Raw genomic sequence first — 25,955 nt, 5'->3', positions numbered from 1 at the left:
AAATTTGTGTTAGGTTTGCTACTTGAAGAAACTTTTCTGTAGTATTCACTAGGCTAAGGTTTAGAATAAAATTCATGTATCTATACAGGGTACGGGGGAAAAGAAACAAGAGTAACTTCGTCTTTTTTTTTTTTATTTTATTATTATTATTTTTTTTTTTTTACTGTTTTTGTAACTGCTGTTATGCATCTTTACTAAGACCTGAAAATGGATTGATGCTATAGCAATGAACAATCCAAGTTTTCCATTATTTTCAGGAACATTGCAAGATGAACTCTTGGTGAAGACCGTGGGTTTCTTGGTATTGATTTCATCAAAAGCCTTGCCAAAGCTTTTTTAGCTCATTTGGAAACATTTCCATTGTTCCTTCTCAAAGGTTACTTAGATCAAAGATGGGTGATTTTGCCTGTAACTTGCTAATTTGGGGAATGTTTCTTCCCATTGGAGATGAAATGTGTCATATATACTATTTATTCTGATATAAACAGTAAGAACATTGAGTATATTCTTCATGCTATATTTTATATTATACAGTATGAACATATGGTCTGTTTATGTATAAAGAGAAAATTCACATTTTTTGGTGCCACTAAGAATTTTTTCCCAGCTTCATTGAGATATAATTAGCACATAACATTATAAATTTAAGGTGTACAGTGTATTGATTTGATATTGCAAAAAGATTACCATAGCATTAGCTAACACCTCCATCATGTCACATAATTATCATTTCTTTTTTGTGTTGAGAACACTTCAGACCTATTCTCTTAGCAACTTTCAAACATATAATGTAGTATTTTTATTTATAATAACCATGCTGTACTTCAGATCACTAGAACTTACTCATCTTATAATGGAAAGTGGCAAGTAACTTTTTAGTTCAATTGAAAAGGAACTAAAGGGGCGCCTGGGTGGCTCAGTCGTTAAATGTCTGCCTTCGGCTCAGGTCATGATCCCGGGGTCCTGGGATCGAGCCCCACATCCGGCTCCCTGCTCGGCGGGAAGCCTGCTTCTCCCTCTCCCACTCCCCCTACTTGTGTTCCCTCTCTCGCTGTGTCTCTCTCTGTCAAATAAATAAAATCTTTAAAAAAAAAAAAAAAAGAAAAGAAAAGGAACTAGAAAGATAAGTTCTGCTTCTAAGAATATGCTTTTTTTTTTTTTTTTTTTTTTAGTTTTTGTAAGTATTAGGCTCTGCTGGAGATTTAAGATGAATTAGACTCCCTGCCCTTAAGATACAGTGTAATGGAGAGAAATATCTTCACAGCAAATTATGACACAAAACAGAATCTAGGGTGCCTGGGTGGCTCAGTCATTAAGTGTCTGCCTTCGGCTCATGTCGGGATCCCTGGGTCCTGGGATCGAGCCCCACATTGGACTCCCTGCTCCATGGGAAGGCTGCTTCTCCCTCTCCCACTCCCCCTGCTTGTGTTCCCTCTCTGTCTCTCTCTCTTTCTCTGTCAAATAAGTAAATAAAATCTTGGGGTGCCTGGGTGGCTCAGTCATTAAGCATCTGCCTTCAGCTCCGGTCGTGATCCCAGGGTCCTGGGACAGAGCCCCGCATCGGGCTCCCTGCTCAGCGGGAGGCTTGCTTCTCCCTCTCCCACTCCCCCTGCTTGTGTTCCCTCTCTCTCTGTGTCTGTCTCTGTCAAATAAATAAATAAAATCTTAATAAATAAATAAATACAATCTTTAAAAAAAATCTAATAAATGCTATGCTAGAAAAATAAATGAATTCTGTGAGAATAAAGAAGCAGCAGTTGGGCGCCTGGGTGGCTCAGTTGGTTAAGCGACTGCCTTCGGCTCAGGTCATGATCCTGGAGTGCCTGGATCGAGTCCCGCATCGGGCTCCCTGCTCGGCGGGGAGTCTGCTTTGCCCTCTGACCCTATCCCCTCTCATGTGTTCTCTCTCATTCTCTCTCTCTCAAAAATAAATAAATAAAATTAAAAAAAAAAAAAAGAAGCAGCAGTTAATTCGGATGGGATGGGGGGCATAACATTGTTGAACCTTGGAAGATAATTAGACTTAACTAAGTGAAGAAGGAGAAGAAAGTCTTTACAGGGGAAAAAGAACATCCTGAGTAAAAGCTGTGAGATTGAAAATGTATTGTTATATCATCAGATGCTAAAGCCAGGATAAAATGATGAGAAGAACACTAGAAATTACTTGAGGCATTCAGACTGCTAACAGTCTGGTCTTAATCGCTTTTGGTCAGGATAAAATTCATAAGCAAGCCCGGGACTAAGACTGATACTTAGTGAACAATGACTTTGAAAAGTTTCTTATAGGTAAGGCCCTGAAATTAAGTCTTTAAATGGAAAGTGAGATTTTTTTCACCTCATGCTTTAAAATGAGAGGTTGTCCTAAAGTTGAGTTTCTACAAAATCCTTACATTTTGTTAAAGTTGGTAGAAGTTGGGCATATACAATCACCTTCTCTGCTATTCAGTCACTAGTCATCAGTAGTCCCCACTCTCCAGAGTGTATCACTGTACTTCTTGAGAAAAGTAGAGTTACAGAAATGGCGGAGATCCAAGGTGTCATTCAGGTGCTGATGCTGCAAATGAGCGGCCCGGGTGACAAGTGTAATAAGCAACAGAAGCACCACAGGGGCAGTCACTCTGGCCCTGACACCATTCCTAGTCAGCAGCATCGCAGAGCAACCAGCAAAGGGCTTACACCTCTGTACATGAACCCCGCTCCACTCCATGTGCCCTTTCTTGTCATGGTTTAGCTTTTCGCTCTAATGCAGGTTATCTGGAACTCCAGAGATATGCTGGCTGCTTCTGGGTGTTAGAGTTGGACAAGATTTTAATAGAGTTATTAACCCATCCCTGTTAATCGGCTGCTTCAACATCAGCCACATCCTGGTATAAAAATGGGAGTCATGGAAAATTTGAGGCAGATTTTAAGTCAGGGCACTCCTCTTCACCCAGAGTCTGTTAGACCCTTTCTAACTGTAACCCTTTCAGATAAATGTTTATCTTTGAGATATTGATACTCTTTTAATTCTGGTAGTTGTTTAGAAAAACCACATTCACCCCTTTACCTTTACCTCAGTATTCTCCTTAGGTCTATACTATTTTTTTTTTTAAGATTTTATTTATTTATTTGACAGAGAGAGAGACACAGTGAGAGCAGGAACCCAAGCAGGGGGGTGGGAGAGGGAGAAGCAGGCTTCCTGCCAAGCAGGGAGCCCAGTGCGGGGCTCGATCCCAGGACCCTGGGATCATGACCTGAACCAAAAGCAGACGCTTAACAACTGAGCCACCCAGGCACCCCAGGTCTATACTATGACAGTTTTTCTAGAAGACATTTAAAGAGATACTTAGTTATAATAAATAGCATGGCAAGTCTTTGGAGAACTACCAAAAATGACAATAACAATACCCTAGTCTTCATGTTCTTAAGTATATCAACTTCTATCTAATTTTTATTTTTGTAGTGTAATATCAACTATCCTTAAGAATAATCAGTTATTATTTTTTCACTATTGTGGCTGAAACCATGTATCTGTATATCTAAAATAAATTGAAACATATCTAGTTACCCAGTAGAAAGTTTTCAAAAATTATGTATCCACCCAAATGATGGGTAACTTGATGTCAAACATCTGGATATTTGAAAGTATCTAAGCAATTCATGTACGATTTTCCATTTTAGCCAAAATACTGATTTGTAGATACACGTGGTTGGATAATTGTTGATGTAATAGTCTAGAACTTTCATTTAGGAAATTTTATGTTCTATTAGTGCTTTCGAGTAGAAATGACTAACTCATTGACTAGATTGTAAGTGGCACTCTTAATAAACTGCATTAAGGGGGGGAATGGAAGCCGACATACATAACATAAATTGAATACCTGGAAACACCAACATCAGTAGTTCTTAAGAAGGAAACATTGCCAAGGGTGGGGCCAGGTACAAAAACAATTCTGGAAATTTTTGTTTCCACTGCCTCACCTCAATTCCAAGAAACATTAGGAGCTTTATTATTGAATGTTATCTCTAAAAAACATCTTCCAGCTTTTCATTTCCATTAAATTTTCATTCAAACATATCAGTGTATAAGTCAATTGCAGTAGATTCATAGATAGGACAATATACATTGGGAAACTTTTACACCTTTTAAAATGGTTATTAAATTTGGCCTCCAGCATTTGCTTTCAGTAATAGTTTTTTTTTTCTTTTGAAAAGAACCACATAATGGGGGAATGTCCCAGCATGTCAGCATTTTTAATTGCAAAATAGTAATAAGTTAAGGACATAATATTTGCATAGAACGTCTGTAGACAAGATTGGGCAATGTAATCTAGTGATAATGCAATTAGGAACGTTCAGGCCTGGGTGAACAGTCAGATTCTACGGGTGTGGGTGAATCAAATGATGACAGCCCAAAGAGAGGTTACAAATGAAGTATTTCATCACTATCTACTTAAGCATTTTATTAATGACTTAGATTAAGACAGAAGACTTTATGCATATAAAAGTAGTCAATGAAACAAAGGTGAGAAGAATAGTATGTTGAATAGGAAGGTTAGAAATAAAATATTGAAGAAGACTACGAAAATGTTTCTTTTTCTATCATAAGTGAAAAAAATAAATGGAGATTAGCAGATATTTATAGTGAGGAATCAGGAACAGAAAGACCTGGCTTAACAATACCCCAGTCTTCATGTTCTTAAGTATATCAACTTCTATCTAATTTTTATTTTTGTAGTGTAATATCAACTATCCTTAAGAATAATCAGTTATTATTTTTTCACTATTGTGGCTGAAACCATGTATCTGTATATCTAAAATAAATTGAAACATATCTAGTTATCCAGTAGAAAGTTTTCAAAAACCTAGGCACCTGGGTGGCTCAGTCATTGGGCGTCTGCCTTCGGCTTGGGTCATGATCCCAGGGTCCTGGGATCGAGCCCCACGTTGGGCTCCCTGCTCAGCGGGAAGCCTGTTTCTCCTCCCACTCCCTCTGCTTGTGTTCCCTCTCTCACTGTGTCTCTCTCTGTCAAATAAATAAATAAAATCTTTAAAAAAAAAATTATCCACCCAAATGATGGGTAACTTGATGTCAAACATCTGGATATTTGAAAGTATCTAAGCAATTCATGTAAGATTCCTACAAAAAAAGACTAGAGAATTTTTAGTCAATTGCAAGTTCAGTGTAAACCAACAGTGTTATTGTGAAAACTAATATCTTACTCTGCATAATAAAAAACATTGGTATGATCATAGTTTGCAAGGTACTTTTCTTAAAGTTGGATTTCTTGAGGCACAATTTACACAGTGTAGAATGCATCCATTTGAGTGTAGTGTTATGTGTTTTGACAGAACTCATCACCACCACCACGGTTAAGATATGGACCATTTCCATCATTCCAAACAGTTGCCCGTGTCCGTTTTAGGCAACCCCTACTCTCACCCCAGTCCCTGGTAACCACTATTTTATGACACCATATTTTTGCAAAGTATTTCCACATAACTTTTTAAAAATTTAATTCTCAGAAGATCCCTACAACATTAATATTACCAGCATGTCTATTTTATAAAGGAAGAAATGATGGTTCAGTTAGGCAACTTTAAGTGGTGGAGCCAGGTACTGAACCCTTATTTTCTAACTCAGAATCTGAAATGCTTCCCTTGACCTTTCCACCTGGACCTTTACTCCAAGAGTCCCACTTTTCTCTGCATTGTTCACTCACCTCCAAGTGGATCCCATATTCAAAGCCAGTATTAAACTTTTATAGTAACTTACTGGAGGAGGGACTAGAGGAGGGTTTCTCAATCTTTTTTTTTTTCATTATTGTTTCCCTAAGGAGCCTTCTTAGATTTTTTCTTTCCCTAATCACATCTCCCCCATCCCCCAATTAAATCTTAACATCATGAATGTGCTGTATATCTCTGTGTGTAGTGTATGTATCTGTACTTTATATATTTAAAAGAGTAAGTTTTTTCACCTACTCTAGGAACCATTTTGTCCCCATTGGGGGCAATATCACTCCCGTGGAGAATGCTTAGACTGAGCAATAGTCTTCAACCATTGTCCCATCTGATGTGCATAGCACATGACCCTTGAGTATGAGACACATTCACAACACTGAAAATTTTATAGTAAATACCACATCAGACTTTTGGCATAATGTTCATGAAAGTGTCTTCAGAACATGTAGGTAAGTAAAATCAGCTCTTAGGGGTAAACTTTGAATTTATTTAACAGAAGAAGTTAAAATATGGCTTATTTTTAAAATAATTCTTTTGAAGTTTGCTTTTAATTTAGATTTAGACTTCATATAATAAAGAGAATAAGGTAGTTCTAGGGGCACCTGGGTGGCTTGGTTGGTTAAGCATCTGCCTTCAGCTCAGGTCATGATCCCAGGGTCCTGGGATTGAGCCTGCTTCTCCCTCTCCCTCTGCCCCCGGCTCATGCTCGCTCTGTCTCTCTAGTGCTCTCTCTCTCTCAAATAAATAAAATCTCTTAAAAAAAAAAAAAGTAAGGTAGTTCTATTGAAGAATAAACAATCTTATTTTTGTTAAGTGCCGTGATCCCTATAATGCATAGCTTTAACATGTTGTTAATGTGAATATGATTATTGCAAATCTATCTTGCCTCATCACTATCTGACTTTCATTAAGCAGTCATAACTCAGGAGTCATGATAACCAGATGTCAGTGTTCTCAGTTGTCTTATGTGCAATGTAGAGGTAGATGAATTTCCTTTTTTTGTGAATGTTTTTTATTGTGGTAAAATACATGTAACATAAAATTTACCGTCATCATTTTTAAGTGAACAATTCAGTGATACTAAATACATTAACACTGTTGTGCAACCATCACCAACATCCATCCCCAAAACTTTTTTTCATCTTGTAAAACTGAAACTCTATACTCATTTATTAGTAACTCCTCACCCCAGCCCTAACCCCTGCCAACTGACATTATACTTTGTCTTTATGATTTTGACTACTCCAAGTACCTCATGTAGGTGGAAGTATAGAGTATTTGTTTTTTTATGGCTGGCTTATTTTATATAAAATAATGCCCTCAATGTTTATTCATGTTGTAGCATATTGCAGAATTTTCTTCCATTTTTAAGGCTGAATAATTTTCCATGGTATGTATATACCACATTTTACTTATCTATTTATCCATTGATAGATAGTTGGATTGCTTCCACATTTTAACTGTTGTGAATAATTCTTTTATGAACATGGGTATACAAATATCTCTTCCAGACCTTGCTTTCAGTTTTTTGGGGTATATGTCCAGAAGTGGAATTTGTGGGTAATAGGTAATTCTATTTTTAATCTGTTGAGGAATTGCCATACTTTTTCCCCATAGTTGCTATAGTGTTTTATATTCTCACCAATAGGGCACAAGAGTTACAGTTTCTCTACATCCTCACCAACACTTGTTTTCTGGGTTTGTTTGTTTTTTTATTATGTTAATCACCATACATCATTAGTTTTTGATGTAGTGTTCCATGATAGTAGCCATTCTTATGGGTGTGAGATGATATCTCATTGTCATTTTTATTTGCATTTCCCTAATGATCTGCCTTGCTGAGCATCTTTTCATATGCTTATTGGCTATTTGTATATCTTCTTTGGAGAAATGTCTGTGTCTTTTGCCAATTTTTAAATCAGATTTGTTAAAATTTAGGAGTTCTCAATATAATTTGGATATTAGTTCCTTATTAAATATATGATTTACAGATATTTTCTCCCATTCTGTGGGTTACCTATTTATTCTGTAGATAGTGTCATGATGCATAAAATTTTTAAATTCTCATGAAGTCTAATTTGTCTGTCTTTTGTTGCCTGTGCCTTACATATCATAGCCAAGAATTCACTGCCAAATTCATTGTCATGAAGTTTTTGCTCTATGTGTTTTTACAAGAGTTTTATCGTTTTAGATTCTTGGTCCATTTTGAATTCATTTTTGTATATGATGTTAGGTAACAGGCTAACTTCATTCTTTTGCATGTGAATATCCAGTTTTTGCAGTACTGTTTGTTGAAAGATAGTCCATTTTGAATTCAGTGGTGTTAACACCCTTGTCAAAACTCATTTGACCATATAAGGAAAGGTTCGCTTCTGGGCTCTCTATTGTATTCCATTAGTCTGTCTTTATGCCAATACCTCACTGTTTTGATTACTGTAGCTTTGTAGTAAATGTTGAAATCAGTAAATGTTAAGTCTTCTATTTTTGTTCTTCTTTATTGAGTTTGTTTTGGCTGTTAGGGATCACTTGAGATTCCATACGAATTTTAGGATGGACTTTTCTATTTCTGCAAAAAAAATACTGTTGGAATTTTGATAGGGATTGCAGAGACTCTGTAGGTTGCTTTGGCTAATATTCGCCTTTTAATGATATTAAGTCTTCTAATCCATGAACGTTAAATATATTTCCATTTATTTGTTTTTTAATTTCCTTCACCAGCCTTTTGTAGTTTTCACTGTATAAGTATTTCACTTCCTTGGTTAAATATATTCCTAAGTACTTTATTCCTTTTGATGCTATTGCAAATGGAGTAGTTTTATGATTTCCTTTTCAGATAGTTCATTGTTTATAGAAATGCAATTGATTTTTTTCTGTTGACTTTGTATCCTGCTACCTTTCTTAATTTATTTTTTAGTTCTAACAGGTTTTTGTGTAACCTTTGGGGATCTTAAGATCATATCTGCAAACACAGATAATTTTACTTCTTGCTTTCCAGTTTGAATGCCTTTAATTTCTAATTGCTCTAGCTAGAACTTCCAGACTATGTTGAATAAAAATGGTGAAAGCAGGCATCCTTGCCTTGTTCCTGCTCTTAAATGAAAAGCTTTCATTTTTTTCACCATTGAATATGATGTTTGCTATGGGTTTTTCATATATGGCTTTTATTGTATTAAGATATTTTTCCCTTTTTCCCAGCTTATTGAGTGTTTTTTATGATGAAAGCCTGTTGAATTTTGTAGATGTTTTTTCTGCATCAATCAAGATGATCATCTGGGATTTTTCCTTTTTTCTGTGGACGTGGCATATTACATTGATGGATTCTGTATGTTGAACCATCTGTACATTCCAGGAATAAATCCTACGTGGTCATGCTATATAACCCTTTTAACATGCTGCTGAATTCTGTATGATATTACCTTGTTGAGAATTTTTGCATCATTGTTCATAAGGCGTTTTGGTCTATAGTTTTCTTTTAGTAGTCTTTGTCTCGCTTTGACATAAGGTCATGTTGGTCTCACAGAATGAGTTAAGAAGTGTTTGCTCCTGGGCGCCTGGGTGGCTCAGTTGGTTAAGCGACTGCCTTTGGCTCCGGTCATGATCCTGGAGTCCCAGGATCGAGTCCCTCATCGGGCTCCCTGCTCGGCAGGGAGTCTGCTTCTCCCTCTGACCCTCCTCCCTCTCATGCTCTCTGTCTCTCATTCTCTCTGTCTCAAATAAATAAATAAAATCTTTTTAAAAAAAAAAGAAGTGTTTGCTCCTTCTCAGTTTTTTGGAAATGTCTGAGAAATATTGGTATCAGTTTAAGTGTTTGGTAAAATTTACCAGTGAAGCCTGATGGCATTTCTTGTTGGGAAATTTTTGATTTCTGATTCAGTCTTCTTACAGCTATAGGTCTATTCAGATTTTCTATATCTTCATGATTCTCTCTTGGTAGGTTTAGTGTTTCTAGGTATTAGTCCATTTTGTTTGGGTTATCCAGTTCGTTGGTGTACAAATATCATAGTATACTCTTATAATTCTTTTTATTTCTATAGAATCAGAAGTAATGTCCCCACTTTAATTTCAGATTTTAACAATTTGAGCACCCCTTTCTCTTTTTTCAATTCATCTAGTTAAAGGTTTGCCAATTTTGTTGATCTTCTCAAATTACCAACTTTTGGTTTCATTGATTTTTCTCTATTGTTTCTCTATTTCATTTATCTCTACTCTAATCTTTATTATTTCTCTCCTTCTGCTAGCTTTGTGTTTGTTTTCTTTCCTAGTTCTTTAAGTTGTAAAGTTAGGTTTTTATTTGAGATCTTTCTTGCTTTTTAGTGTGTTTACAGCTATAAATTTCCTCCTTAGGCTCTGTTTTGCTGCATCCCATAAACTTTGGTTTTGCTGTGTTTTCATTTTCATTCATCTCTAAATATTTTCTAATTTTCCTTGAAATTTACTTTTTATTCCCCACTGATTGTGTAAACATAATTCCACAAATTTGTGGATTTTCCAATTTTCTTGATGTTATTATTTATAACTTCATCCCATTGTGGTCCAAGAAGTTACTTTGTAAAATGAGTATCTTTCTAAATATATTGAGATTAATTTGTGGCCTAACATATGGTATATCCTGGAAAATGTCCCATACGCACTTGAGGAAAGTGGTTATTCTGGTTGTTGTTGTTGGGTAAAATATTCTTTGTGTGTCTGATCTAGTTGGTTTGTTGTTTTTTTTACGTCCTCCGTTTCTTATCTTCTGTCTGCTTGTTCTATACGTTGTTGGGAGTGGGGTGTTGAACTCATGAACCATTGTAGACTGTTTATTTTTCCCTTAAATTCTGTCCACTTTTTTCTTCATATATTTTGATGGACTGTCATTAGCTGTGTAAATGTTTAAAATTGTTATATCTCTTGCTGTATTGAAAGTTTTATTATATATATAATACATATATATAAATATATATAGTGACACAAAGTATATATATATATAAAATGACTTTGTCTCTTTTAACCTTTTTTTTTTTTTTTAAAGATTTTATTTATTTATTTTGAGAGAGAGACACACAGCGAGAGAGGGAACACAAGCAGGGGGAGTGGGAGAGGGAGAAGCAGGCTCCCCGCAGAGCAGGGAGCCCGATGTGGGACTCGATCCCAGGACCCTGGGATCATGACCTGAGCCGAAGGCAGTCGCTCAACCGACTGAGCCACCCAGGCGCCCTAACCTTTTTTTTTTATTTTAAGTTTATTATGTATAATATTACTATAGCCACCTCTCTTCTCTTTCACTTACTATATGCATGGATTATCTTTTCCCATCCTTTTACTTTTAACCTGTTTGTGGCTTTGGATCTCAAGTGAGTCTGTTGTAGACAGAATATAGTTAGACCATGTGTTTTTATTCATTCTGCCAGTCTCTCTCTTTTGGAGAGTTTAATCCATTTACATTTAAATTAATTACTGATAAGGAGGGACTTGTGTCATTGTACTATAGATTTTCTCTGATCTTACGGCTCTTTTGTCTTTCATTTCCTGCATTACTGTTTTCTTTTGTGTTTAGTTAAAATTTTTTTGCAGTGTAATGCTTAAATTCCTTTCTCATTCTCTTTTGTGTACATTCTATAGGTATTTTCTTTGTGGTTACCATGGGGATTACATCTAACATCCTAAACTTATATAACACAAATAATTTGAATAAGTACCAGCTATACTTCAATAACATGCAAAAACTCTGCTCCAGGGTGCCTGACTAGCTCAGTCAGTAGAGCATGCAACTCTTGATCTCAGGGTCGTGAGTTTCAGCCACATGTTGGGCATAGAGATTACTTAAAAAACAAAACAAAACAAAAATTCTGCTCTTTATAGCTCCATCCCCACCTCTTTCAGTTATTGATGTCACAAAATTATATCTATTTATTTTGTGCCCCAAAACAAAGTAATGTTTTTTTTTTACATTTTTCACATATTTCTGTCTTTTTTTATTTAGATATAATTGACATCATATTAGTTTTAGGTGTGCAACATAATCATTCAGTATATGTGTATAGTATAAAATGATGACCATAATAAGTCTAAGTTACCATCCATCACTACATATACTTACAAATGTTTTTTCTTGTGATGAGAACTTTTAAGATGTTCTATTAGCAATTTTCAAATATACAGTACATTATTATTATTAACTATAGTCATTAAGCTGTACATCACATCCACAGGACATTTATTCTATAACTGGAAGTTTGTACCTTTAGACCACCTTCACCCACTTTGCTCATCTCTCACTGACCCTCGCCTCTGGCAACCATCAGTTCTCTGTATCTATGAGTTCAGGTTTTTTTGTTTTGGTTTTTTTGTTTGTTTGTTTTAGTTTCCACATATACATGAGATTTTATGGTATTTGTCTTTCTCTGACTTATTTCATTTGGCATAGCGCCTTCAAGGTCATCCATGTTGTTGCAAAAGACAGGATTTCCTCCCTTTTTATGGCTAAGTAATACTCCTGTGTGTGTGTATCCCACATCTTCTTTATCCCTTTATCCTTGTTGGACATTTAGGTCTTTAATCCATTTTGAGTTTTTGTGTATGCTGTAAGAAAGTGGTCCAAGTTCATTCTTTTTCATGTTGCTGTTCATTTTTCCCAACACCATTTTTTGAAGAGACTTTTTCCCATTGGATATTTTTTACTGCTTTGTTGAAGATTAATTGACCATATAACTGTGGATTCATTTCTGGGTTTTCTATTCCGGTCTGTTGATCTGTGTGTCTACTTTTTGTGCCAGTACCATACTACAACTTTGTAATATAACTTGAAGTCTGGAATTGCTTTGCTTTTCTTTTTCAAGGTTGCTTTGGCTATTTGGGGTCATTTGTGGTTCCATACAAATTTTAGGATTGTTTGTTCTAGTTCTGTGAAAAATGCTGTTGATATTTTGATAGGTATTGCTTTAAATGTGTAGATTGCTTTGGGTATTGTAGACATTTTAACAATATTCTGCCAGTCCATGAGCATGGAATATCTTTCCTTTTCTTTGTGTCATCTTCAATCTCTTTCATCAGTGTTTATAATTTTCAGAGTACAGGTCATTCATCTCTTTGGTTAGGTTTATTCCTAAGTATCTTATTATTTGGGGTGCAACTGTAAATGGTATTGTTTTCTTAGTTTCCCTTTCTGCTGCTTCATTATTGGTGTATAGAAATGCAACCGATCTCTGTGTATTGATGTATCCTGTGACTTACTAAATTCATATATCAGTTCTAGCAGTTTTTTGGTGGAGTCTTTTGGGTTTTCTTTATACAGTATCATGTCATCTGCAAATACAGAAAGTTTTACTTCTTCCTTACCAATTTACATGCCTTTAATTTCTCTTTGTTGTCTAATTGCTGTGGCTAGGACTTCCAGTACTGTGTTGAATAAAAGTGGTGAAAGTGGTCTTCCTTGTCTTGTTCCTGACCTTAGGGGAAAGACTCTCAATTTTTTCCCATTGAGGATGATGTTTGCTGTGGGCTTTTCATAAGTCTCTCTCTTTTTTTAAATGTAATCTTCACCCCCAACTTGGGGCTTTAACCCATGACCCTAAGATCAAGAGTCGCACACTTCACTGACTGAGCCAGCCAGGCACCCCACTCAAAAGTGCTGTGGGTTTTTCATATATGGCCTTTATTATGTTGCATTATGTTCCCTCTAAACCTACTTTGTTAAGGGTTTTTATCATGAATGGATGTTTTACCTTGTCAAATGCTTTTTTGCATCTATTGAAATGATCATATGGTTCTTATCCTTTCTCATTTTTGGAATAGTTTGAGAAGATAGGTATTAACTCTTCTTAAATGTTTGGTAGAATTTGCCTGTGAAGCTGTTTGCCCTGGACTTTTCTTTGTTGGGAGTTTTTTGATTACTGAATCAATTCATTTCCAGTAATCAGTTTAAATTTTTATTTCTTCCTGCTTCACTTTTGGTAGGTTGTAGGTTTCTAGGAATTTATCCATTTATCCATTTTTCTAGGTTGCCCAATTTGTTGGCAATATTTCACAATATTCTCTAGCAATCATTTGTATTTCTGAGGTGTCAGTTGTTATTCTCCTCTTTCATTTGTGATTTTGTGAGTCCTCTCTCTCTCTCCTGTCTCTCTCTTTTTTGAATGGGTCTGACTAGAGTTTTATCAATTTTGTTGATCTTTTGAAAGAACCAGCTCCTTGTTTCATTGATCTGTTCTATTGGTTTTGTTTTGTTTTGTTTTTTAGTTTTTATATAATTTATTTCTGTTCTAATCTTTATTATTTACTTCCTTCTCCTGGTTTTAGGTTTTGTTTGTTCTTTTTCTTGCACCTTTAGGTGTAAGGTTAGGTTGTTTATTTGAGATTTTTCTTACTTGTTGAGTAAGCCTGTATTACTATAAACTGCCCTCTTAGAACCCCATTTTTGTTGCATGCTAAAGGTTTTGAACAATTGTGTTTTTATTTTCACTTGTTTTTAGGTACTTTTTTATTTCTTTTATTTCCTGGTTGACTCAGTGGCAGTTCTGATATCCAGTCTGGCAAATGTTGGGACTCTCTTGACTGGGTTTCAAGCCCTGGAAATATTTCTCCATGGTTTTCAACTTCACCCCCTTGTTTTTTTGATTCTGCTCTCTGAGTCATCCATCGCTTTTAATGAAAGGCAGCCCATTTTTTCAGCTTACATAATATTTACATTATAGGAGTTTTATGGTTTCAGGTCTTACATTCAAAGCTTTAATCCATTTTAAGTTGATTTTGTGTATGGTGTGAGGTCATGGTCTGGCTTCATTCTTTAGCATATAGCTGTTCAGTTTTCCCAACATCATTTATTGAAGAGACTGTCCTTTCCCCATTTTATATTCCTGGCTCCTTTACCATAGATTAATTGACCATAAAAATGTGGGTTTATTTCTGGACTCAACGCACAGGGAAGGCCATGTGAAGATGGAGCAGAGAGAATTTTAAGATGCTGGCCTTGATTGAAAATTGAAGTGATATAGTCACAGCCAAGGAATTGCTACCAGCTAGTGTGGTCCTGCCAGTGATACTGATTGCACTCTGCTGGCCTCCAGAACCATGGAAGACTACATTTCTGTTGTTTTAAGCAACAGTATGTGATAATTTGCTACAGCAGCCACAGGAAACTAATATAGATGGGTAGTAACCTCAGTGTTGCTTTTTTAATGCATTTTCACTGGTTATTCAGTGAGGTTAAGTATCTTTGCATCATAAGATTATTGATGTCCAACTGTTTTCTTCTAAGAGTTTTTCAACTCCTCTCCTTTGTCTTTTTTTTTAATGTACTTCTTTATTGATTAGTAAGAATTCTTTGCATAGTCTAACCGCTAATGTCCATGTTACTGAAGAGATACTCATGTCTAATCTGTAGCTTGTGTTTCTACCTTATTTATGGTATCTTGTGCATTCAGATCTTTTTCACATTTTTTTTTTTTTTGCTATGAAAAATTTTAAACATATCCAAAAGAAGAGAGAATAGTATATAGTATAATAAATCTTCCATGTATCTATCACTCAGCTTCAACATTAATTAGTATTTTTTTTCTGGAAGTGTTCATATTTTTCTTTGAGTTTTGTACCTTTTGTGTATTATCTAAGAAGTCCTTCAATAAGATTGTGTTGCTATTATTTCTGTGGCTGTTTCTGTCATGATAAAACATTCTTTTTGATTAAAAACAGTTGTTTTTAATCACTTTTGCTCTTACATAAATGTTACTTTATGTGTAGCAATTTCTTTTTTTTTTTTAAGATTTTATTTATTTATTTGACAAGGACACAGCAAGAGAGGGAACACAAGCAGGGGGAGTGGGAGAGGAAGAAGAAGGCTTCCCACCGAGCAGGGAGCCTGATGTGGGGCTCGATCCCGGGGCCCCTGGATCATGACCTGTGCCGAAGGCAGATCCTTAACGACTGAGCCACCCAGGCTCCCCTATGTGTAGCAATTTCTAATATATACAAAGCATTATGGCACCCATGTTAACCTATACCTTCTTCCTGAACAACATGTACTTTTCTTATTCAGCACAAGCTATTAATGCAATATTGTCCCAGCAATATCATACATGTCACCATAGAACTTGAAAATTGCATGTGTCCTTATAAGAATGCTGATCAATCATATAGGAGATGTCAAAATATATGCCTGAGTCAGCTCTGCTGGCGTATTTTGTTTTTACAAAGTAATTCCTCTCATTTTTTCCCCCTTATTTCTAGTGTGCCACCGGGGCTTGAAGGCATGAAAGAACAAGACATCTGCAACAAGATAATGGCTAAATTACTAGAAAATTATAATACTCTATTTGAAGTAGAGTATACAGAAAATGATAACCAGAGATGTGAAAACCTGGCTAGGCTTATCATAGTAAAAGTAAGTAACTTTGGCATATAATCTTCAGTATTACTTATATTTTGAATGCAAGATATTTTATTTAAATCATTCTTTGTCATAAAAATGTCATGGATATAATTTAGATTTATTCCTGTGCTTGTTGAATTCTGTTTATGAAACATGTTTTCTATATCAAGTATTTAATTGGTCTATATTCTTCTAAAATTGGAGGATAATTGTGAATTGATGTTTCCTTGCTGCTGTAAAATCATCTCAAAATCACTTATGTGAACCCACAGCTCTGATTGATTTTTACAGAAGCCTGGTGTTACAGCAAGGATATGTGCTTATGGCTGTGTTCAGGAGTGCTAGCTTACTGAGTAGATTGCAAATTCCTAAAGATAATATTACTGTGTCTTTTTGTCTCTCTTGTTCCTGGCACACTTTCAAGTTCAACCTCAGGTTTTAAGTCCTACATATGTAGTCCCTGGCAACTATCATCAGTAAAACAGAGTATTTTTATAAGCTGTAAAGGAATCCTTGACAATACTATCTACCTTTTTATATATTGGCTGATAATTTATAACCTATCCTTTACACATTAGGGAAATACATGTAGATCTCCAGAGAGAGTCTGAGGATAAACCAAATCAAATCCTCCAGGGAAGGCATCTTATTTCTTTCTCATTTATATTGAGGCAAACCATGATGGAATGGATATGGGAGGTTCCCTTAGGAGGTTTCCTGAAACTTATCACATTTACAGACTGCATTATACCTGTTGATTCATATGGCAATGAATGATAAAACCCAAGCACTTGTTTTGGTCATTGAAGGGGTATTTTCATTTCTTCTTCCAGTTGAGACCATGACTTTGAAGAAGAAATAGAAGGTAAAGAGTATCAAGTAGCACCCTCCTAAAAAAGCAAAAGAAGACCAAAAAACTAGGTTTTCTTAACCAGGGCTTATGCTGTTAATACAACAGACTCCCTATAAGGAATATAGTACATCTGAATTTATCTGGAATCTTGCCAAACTGATAAAAAGAACTCTAAACTAAAATTTGAGGGAAGGGAAGAATAATGCACAGATAAAATGATAAAATGAGGGCGCCTGGGTGGCTTAGTCGTTAAGCGTCTGCCTTCAGCTAAGGTCATGATCCTGGGGTCCCGGGATCGAGTCCCACATCGGGCTCCCTGCTCGGTGGGAGGCCTGCTTCTCCCTCTCCCACTCCCCCTGCTCGTGTTCCTGCTCTCGCTGTCCCTCTCTGTCAAATAAATAAAATCTTTAAAAAAAAAAAATGATAAAATGAGATAAAAGTATAACCTAAATTGGAGGCAATACAATAGCTGAGAAAATGCATCAGTGATTCACAAGAGAAAATATGGGAAATAAATATACCAGTTTTGCTACCAAAAAATTAAATAATTTTTTTATTTTTATTTTTTTTAAGATTTTATTTATTTATTTGAGAGAGAGAGAATGAGAGAGAGAGAGCATGAGGGGGGGAGGGTCAGAGGGAGAAGCAGGCTCCCCACCGAGCAGGGAGCCCGATGCGGGACTCGATCCCGGGACTCCAGGATCATGACCTGAGCCGAAGGCAGTTGCTTAACCAACTGAGCCACCCAGGCGCCCCTAAATAATTTTTTTTAATAGAAAAAAATCTATCTTAAATTTGTACCTCTGGTTCCTATAGTACTTTGCAAAGGTTTCTTTTTAAAATATTAAAAAGTAATTGACTGTTTCAGCTGTATCTCTGATCAACACTTTTTTACACTTGTACTTTTTAACTAGAGTTGATAAGATAATAAGTCAAAAAATAATAATGAAAATAGAAAAATATGATCTAGGCAAGACAAACTTGCTGAGATGCAGGTATTAACTGGATTGCACCAAGAGGAGGTTTATGCTGTGCAAGTAAAATAACACCTGTTGAATTATGTGGAAGGAGTCCCTGCTTGGAAATCATTGAGCTACTAGGTTTAAGTCTGGTGGAGAACTTAGCATGAGAGTACAAGATAAGACACACAAACTGATAGTATATGGGCGTCAAATACAGATATCTTAGGTAGATGAAGAATATGACTGCTACCCTCCTAATGCAAGTTTCAGATCTGGCGTAGAGGCAGATAAAGGTCATGGTTGGAAACTACATTTCTATACTGTGGAAACATCATTCTGCTAAAGCAAAAACAGTTGGTCCATTCTTTACTGACCTTGCTGATATGGTAGATTATGCTACAAGGGAGTACGATGTTCTGGACCTAGTTACAGTCAGTAAGGATGAAATGGAGGTTATGAAAATTGTTTTAATGGAATATGCCAGAGCCATTTTAGGGTCTATAAAAATAAAGAACATGCTAGCCACAATTAGGTATGGAAACTTGGATGTTGTTTAGAAAGTAGATTTTTTTAATTCCTAAAATCATAGAAATATTAGATACAAACCAAAAGGAAGCTGGGTTAAAAAGGAAATGGGACGCTCACAATGAAATCCTTAACATACTATAAGTACTAAATGTATCCACTGGCACACCTCTATGCGCCCCAGAGGGGAACAGAGTCATAAAGGATTGAATGAAGCTCCTCACATATCCTTGTGGACTGTATGGAGATTTGGGGCTCAGACAATGTAAGTTTGGTTGCATTTGGACCAGGATGAAGGACTTTGAATGTAGATTGGTGTTAACTTCGGGGCAGGTCTCTACATTTGTTTGTGTAATTTTCAGTATTTTAATCATTGACTTAAATGAGTATATACTTAGTACATTTGCAAGTGAAATAAAGTTAGAAGAATGGTTCAGATATTGGATGGCTGGATACGTAGACGAATAGGATGGGGGATGTGTGTGTACAGCAATTTCTCTCTTATTTCTTGCTTCATACAAACAACATTTTATTTGGGCTTGCAGCAAAGTGCTGAGGTCAGAGGGGTCCCTCCCACAGCTGCAAGGGATGGATGAGTCACAGTGGTCTAGACTACCATCCTTTTTAGGTAGTAACTGACTTAAAGGAAGATTGAGACAGTTCTGACAGAGGAGATGTAAGGCAAAGTGTGCTGGGAGCAGAGGGCTTCTGGGAAAGATTGTCATCCCTGATTAAAAAGAATGGTTTAAGAGATCAGAGCTGTGGCTTGCCTCTGGGTATAGTTGACTCTGATGCTTGTGATTGACTAGGAAAATGCCCAAGGGAACTCTCTGGGGGTAATGAAAATGTTCTTCATCTCAATAGGGATGTAGGTTATTTGGGTGTATGCATTTGTCGAAACTCATGCAACTGTACACTTAAGATTTATCCATTTAACTTAATGTAGTTAATTTTTAAATTCTTAATTACAAAGTGACAAAGGTAGCAGGCCTTTGAACAAGATGCCCACCTCTTCCATCCTGCTTTCAGATGTTATCATCTGAAGGTATGATGCTTGGAGCTGCTGCCACCATCCTTGCCCTTGATGAATGTATCACTGACACACTGAAGTTAGCAGCTAACAGAGGAGAAAGGCTAGGTCCTCATCATTGCTGATGTGCTGAACCAACCCGGAACTCACAAATCTCTGGAATTGGAGTTACGTGAAGGAAATTAAGGTCCTCAGAGCATGAACTACTTTTAGTGGAGTATTCTGTTTCTTGCACCAAAAGCATTATATCTGATACAATCTGTATAATTGGGAGGTGTTGTACTTAGGTTTATAAAATGATTTGTACAAAGATAGCCCAGAAGGGACCAAAATTAATAATAGTTAAATTGAAAATCATCCACAGATTTCTTCTTTTTTTATCAACAGATTTTAGTTAATTTCTAGCACATTATAAGATGTCAGCCTGATGTAATTGCCCCAAAATACCAAAAATTCATTACTGAGTACACCAACAGTATGCTGATGTAGGTCTCACTGCTCTTGGTGTAGGTCAGGCAGTATTTGCACTATTATCTCTGATTCTGAGTACTACATTCTGACTCCCCTGACAATCACCACTGTTACTCATTTATTCTCACTAAATATATATTTGCCTGGGTGACTGTCTTTTACTTTAGTTACCATACATACATACTGCTGATGACTTTGAAATCATAACTTGAGCCCCAGCTTGTCAGAAGAGCAATAGAACTGTCTTTCTCACTATCTATAAAATGCCACACTGGTGCCTCCAATTTCTCATACCAAAAACATCATCCCCAAAACTTAGTGTTCTGTCCTCTCTAACCCTAATTTGCCAGTCCCCAGCCTGCTGGACTAGAATCCTTAGTTTATCCTTGATTCCTCCCTGCTTTACCATTCCCACAGGGACTCAAGTTCCATCTTCTATCTCTTGGAATGGGTGTCTTTTATCTACCCATTACCTCTGCTTTAGATTAGGACCTTATCACAGCCACACAGTTTCAAACAGTTCTCCCACTTCTAGACACACTCCTGTCCCATCTCCTTTCTACCAGTGTGATAGAGTTCTGTGCCTAAAAAACAAGCCTGATCATAACCTGTTCCTGCCTTAAGTAAATAGAACTTTTGCTGTCATTGTTCTCTCTCCTACTCTTTTGCTGACAGTATGTAATTAGGATGCCTTTACTTGAAATTCAGGCCTTCACATGTCCCCAAACCAAACTTTCTGTATTAAATATTTGAATGAATATTGAATGGTTCTTGTCATCTTCCTATTTCTCTGGCCTCTCTTCAGTCTCCTTTGAGGATTCTTCATTCTCAGTCAGGATTAAACGTTGTTATTTCCTAGGTTTATTCTTAGGTCTTCAGTGCAGAGCTCTGCCTGGCAAATCATACATAAATATCTAACTGCCTAGTGGTCACTTGCTCCTGCATGTCCCATGGATTATCTCATCATCTTTTCTTGTCCTTGAAGATCTAATGCTCCATTTGTCTTAATGAATGGCCCATCAATTCTACACAGTTGCTCCAGGTTGGTGTCCAACAATCACTAAAACCTGTTAATTCTGCTGTCTAAGTATCTCTTCAATCTCTCCCCACCCCCCACTACTACTTCCTCAAAGCCTCTCATCCAGGTAAGAGAATTCTGTCCTTAGCTCATTATCACAATCACCTGGTGACCCAGACCTAGAGTCAGAAACTCATCGTAGGGCCCCCAAACCTGCATTTTAAAAGGCTTCCTTGGTAATATTAATAATCAGCCAGATTTGTGGACTGAGTCATCCTTGGGAGATTGTTACAAAGCCTTCTTACTTGCTTCCCCGACTCTAGGCTGTCCCTTGACTCCATCTTCCCTCTTCTGCCTGAGTTACTCTTTTTTTTAAAAAAAGATTTTATTTATTTATTCTTGAGAGACAGAGAGAGAAAGAGAGAGAGAGAGGCAGAGGCAGAGGGAGAAGCAGGCTCCCCACTGAGCAGGGAGCCCGACGCGGGACTCTATCCCAGGACCCTGGGATCATGACCTGAGCCGAAGGCAGACGCTTAACCCTCTGAGCCAGCCAGGCGCCCCTGAGTTACTCTTTATTATGCAGTTATGAACATGTCACTTCTCATATCAGAATTCTTCAGTGGGTTTTCTTCATCTATCCCTACATTATAAAATCTAAATCTTAGCAAGACAAGAGTTTTCATAATTTGAACCCACTCTACTTATTCACACTTCCTTCCCACCACTCCGTCCCATACATTTGATATACTAAGCAATCTTTGATGTGATCATAGAAGCAATGTCATTTCAGGCCTCATGTTTGTCAAGCTGTGGCGCAATGCCTGGCATTGAAAATTCCTTGAATTCAGTAGATGGACTCTATTCATTTTACTGAAAATAATGTGCCTCATCACAATTTGTACATGATATGAAATCAATGTCAGTGAGTATTTTCAAAATAATTGAATAAAATTGAAAACATGATAGTTTACTGAGTACTTCATAACTGCCTTATTTTAAGAAAAGATACTAGATGCTTTTAAAGATTTTAACAGTTCTGGAAAGAGCACTGAAAATAGAATATGAAGGCCTGTATTTTTTTTGGTTTTGTTTGTTTGTTTGTTTTATTATTATGGTATGTTAATCACCATACATTACATCATTAGTTTTTGATGTAGTGTTCCATGATTGTTTGTGTATAACACCCAGTGCTCCATTCAATACGTGCCCTCTTTAATACCCATTATCAGGCTAACCCATCTCCCTACCCCCCTCCCTTCTAGAACCCTCAGTTTGTTTCTCAGAGTCCATCGTCTCTCATGGTTCGTCTACGCCTCTGATTTCCCCCCCAAGAAGGCCTATATTTGTAATCTGGCTACTCAGCAATATGACTGGGTAATTTATAATATCTGTTTCCCTTTCCTGTTATGTAAAATGGCAAATATTCTATAGATTTATTGTGGGATTCAAACCATTACTGCTTGTGAAAGTATTTTCAAAGCCAGTTAAATAGTATAGAAATATAAAGTATTAAATTGGGGGAGGTGAGAATATAGGATGAAGAGTAATTGATGAAGACCTTGGCTTACTTTGAAATGACCAGTCAAGGATACTTCAGTAGATATATTTATCAATAAGCTTAGGGCACAGAGTTTAAAACTCTAATCTAGAATAAGACAGAATGGGTTAGAACTTCCAGTTTGTGTGCCTCTGGGCAAATTATTCAGTCTCTCCTTCAACCTTAGTTTCCTCATCTGTAAAATGGGAAAACTATCACTAACTAATTTGGCTGTTTTTTGTTATGATTAAATGAAACAAAAATAGCAAGTTTTCAATAAATTTTAGCTTGAAAAGAAATCATTAGGTTCACATCACCTTTATGGTATTATCTTATTTCTCTTTACCTAAAAGGGAATCAGGCTTGATGATGGAAGGAAAACAGAGTCAAAAGCAGAAAAATAAAGTTGACAATCAGATGTGTTACTCATGACAGGAGAGTTACTGCTTCTAGACATTTCTTACTATTAATTCACTATTACAGTTGGTTTTTTTTTTGTTATGACTATATTAAGTATCCTCTTTGGAAAGGCAAGAATTGAATATGATTGTACCTTCAATGGATGGAAAATTGTGATTTTAGTATTTAAGCATCTATTTAGATATGTTTTCTGAAAATAAGTTATTTTTTTTAAAGTGGAAGTTTTATGGAGGAGTGAAGTATTTAAGTGGCTCTGTGAAAAATGGGATTTCAACACGTTGCTGGAGAGAGGAAGTGAGCAGGAAAACAGAAAATCTTCCAGGAGAAGAATATGCTTTACATCCTGTGTTCTTTGTGTAGTGGTGACCAGACATTTCTGGCCAGACCATAGGAAGTAGCACAAGAGCTGCAGAGCAGAGTGAACCAGTATGCAACTTAACTATAGAGTTAACAATTATAAGACTCGAAGAACAATGAGACGTTTTAAGAACAGGATGGATTTAATTTAAGCTGTGCTTTAGATTTTTACTTTTTTTTTTTTTTTTTTTTTTTGGTGCAAGCAGGAAGTTGGTGTGGCTCTTCAGTGAAGCTTTTCTGTAATAAGCTCTCAGGGGAGTAGCCTAATGTCTGTTTCTACTCAGTTGACTCCGGTCAGTGCTGCAAAATTGATCATGGCTTGTACAATGCATTCATCAGTCCCATTTCCAGACAGGCCTCTACTGGGGGCCAAGGCAAAAATAAGGAAAAAGATTTATCTATAGGACTCCTCCTTCAAGTCCACTTTTTCTCTCATTCTCTGGGAGTGAACTAAGGTCCCTTTAAGGCTTTTCCAGATTCTGCAATGATTTGGGCATATCCACTAGATCTTGTTACTTTAACCAAAGGAATTTTGGATAGACCTCTTTGGACTGTGACATTTGGAGAAATCTGTAGTCTGCTGGAGGTCTGAGAATGTACATGTTTGCTCTTGGCATTTTAATCCACATTTTGCTGAATTTGGCAAGTAGTCTTCATAGTTGGTTCTTTATCGTTATGGCCATTTCTTGCTTAAGGTGCAGCTTTCTTTTCTCTTTTTCATTATTTTTGGTTTTTGTAGGTTTCAAGGAAGGAGCATAATAGAAGCACCTTTATTTTGCCAAATTGGAAGGTCAAATCTGTATTTCTAAATAACTAGGTTAGGAGAAACTTATCTTTCAAGTAGACCTCTAATAACTATAGTTTAATTTCTCTAGCTTCAGAATAATTCTAGAGTCTCTCTTCATAAGAGGATCTAAATCCAAGACTTAGTGAAGTTTTTCCCTCATATTCATCCAATCCTCATATTCATTCATCCATTCATCCTTTATCATCCAGATTTTTACATACGCAAAATTTGGTGGCTTAAATATGGTTTAAATAATGCACCATGTAATCTAAGCTGAATTTATTAAATCTAAATAATTATTGAGTGCCTGCTATGTGCAAAGCATTGTTCTAGGCACAAGGAATACATCAGTAAGGAATAGACAAAAGTCTCTGCCTTTATGACGCTTATATTCTAATGAAGTTACAATAAACAATAGTCAATGAATAATTAAGAAACTAGTATGTCACGTGGTGATAGGTTCTGTGGAAAAAAAGGGAAAGAGAGAATACTGGTAAGGTAGGGGAATGGCATTCACTCATTTAAATAGGATGCTCAAATGCTTCATTGACATGGGGACATTTGAGCAGAGACTTGAAGGAAGTGGCAGCAAGCCATGAAGACACTTGAGAGAAGAACATTCCATATAGGGGGAGAAGAGGAGTACAAAGCCTTAAGGTGGAAGTATACCTGTTTTTGGTCTGTTCCATCTGTTGATAAGGCTAGTATGGTTGAATTACACTGAGCTAGGGAAAAAGGTAAAGAAATGAGACCAAAGAGGCAACAAGACACCAGATCATGGATGCTCTTAAAGATCATGGTAAATACTTTGACTTTTATTCTGAGAGCATTTTATTAGACAGTATTGAACAAAAGAGTGCCATGACATGACTCACATATTAAAAGGATTACTATAATTCCTAGGCAGAGGATAGACTGTTGAGAGGGATAGACAGTAGCAGAGAGACCCACTGGGAGTTTATCACAATAACCTGGTTAAGAAATGATGGTGGCTTGGGCCAGGGTAATGGTAGTGAAGGTGGTGAGAAGAGCTGACAGGTGAGTTAGGATATGAATGAACAACACAGTAGGAGGTACTAGAGACCCCAGTTAGGCTAGAGAATCTTTGAGATGGGAGCAAGCAGGCTAGAAGAGTGGTGGGCTGTGAACAGAGTAGATATTTACATTAGTAGTTCTGGAAGTGGAGCAGTCTGGAGTGATGAAGAGATTTAGGTTGTGTTCATGAGAATAAGTGACTGAAGTGGAGAAGAGAAAGTCATTCGAAGGAGATGGTTAAAGGGGATGAATAAAGATACTGATGGTTTGTTCATATTGGCCCTGAATTTACCCAGGAAGATGGCAGATTCTGAGGTAGACGGGAAAGATGTGAGCCTGATCTGCCTAGTATATACATACTGTTTACATACTTTGTGTATAAATATGCTTTGTGTATAAATTACATTTATGTATATTTAATAAGGCTATATATAATACACAGAATGTAATTAATATGTTGCTCAATATTGATCTAGAGATACTTAAATGAGTATTACTGTATTCCAAATGAACATCTTGTGAGACTGTCTTTATTAGACAATGTCACTATTGCCCATTATATCTTTAGGAATTTCTTTGAAATTGACTTCAGAACATATGTCATTCATGTGTCCTATTGGACATTGTCATCATTGGACTGGGAGATCCTTGTCCTTTAATGCTACATTTGATAATGGGAAATAATCAATAGTCCTTTTGAGCCACAGCAGATCACTAAGTTGGGAAGTAGTGATTAAATATTAACTTTTGTGTTTAAAATTGAAACCGGGTATAAAATAATTAGGCTGATTTTCCTGTGTGACTCATAAGCAAATTCAAAACAGTTGAAAAATGTTCTGAGCAAAAGCAAAATATTAGAATAACCTTTCACAGTGATTAGTTTGAAGGAAGTGC

The 25,955-nt window shown here is 36.4% G+C and overlaps 1 protein-coding gene across 7 annotated transcripts in view; it reads left to right on the top strand.

Annotated features, from left to right (window-relative positions):
* FAM13A (family with sequence similarity 13 member A) overlaps positions 1–25,955 on the top strand; it is a 351,485-nt gene that overhangs the window by 130,830 nt on the left and 194,700 nt on the right. For all 7 annotated transcript variants that reach the window (XM_064584795.1, XM_054508809.2, XM_064584794.1 and 4 more), the window contains one exon: positions 15,925–16,078. In XM_064584795.1, the coding sequence (XP_064440865.1) occupies positions 15,925–16,078 (154 nt within the window). The remainder of the gene's footprint in view (positions 1–15,924; positions 16,079–25,955) is intronic.

This window comes from Mirounga angustirostris, unplaced genomic scaffold (assembly GCF_029215605.1).
Source record: "Mirounga angustirostris isolate CCGP_5_RB_7025 unplaced genomic scaffold, mMirAng1.0.hap1 SCAF_2, whole genome shotgun sequence".
NCBI classification, from domain to species: Eukaryota; Metazoa; Chordata; class Mammalia; order Carnivora; family Phocidae; genus Mirounga; species Mirounga angustirostris.
Note: the sequence above shows the minus strand (reverse complement) of the source record. Positions and strands in the feature narration are given on the sequence as shown.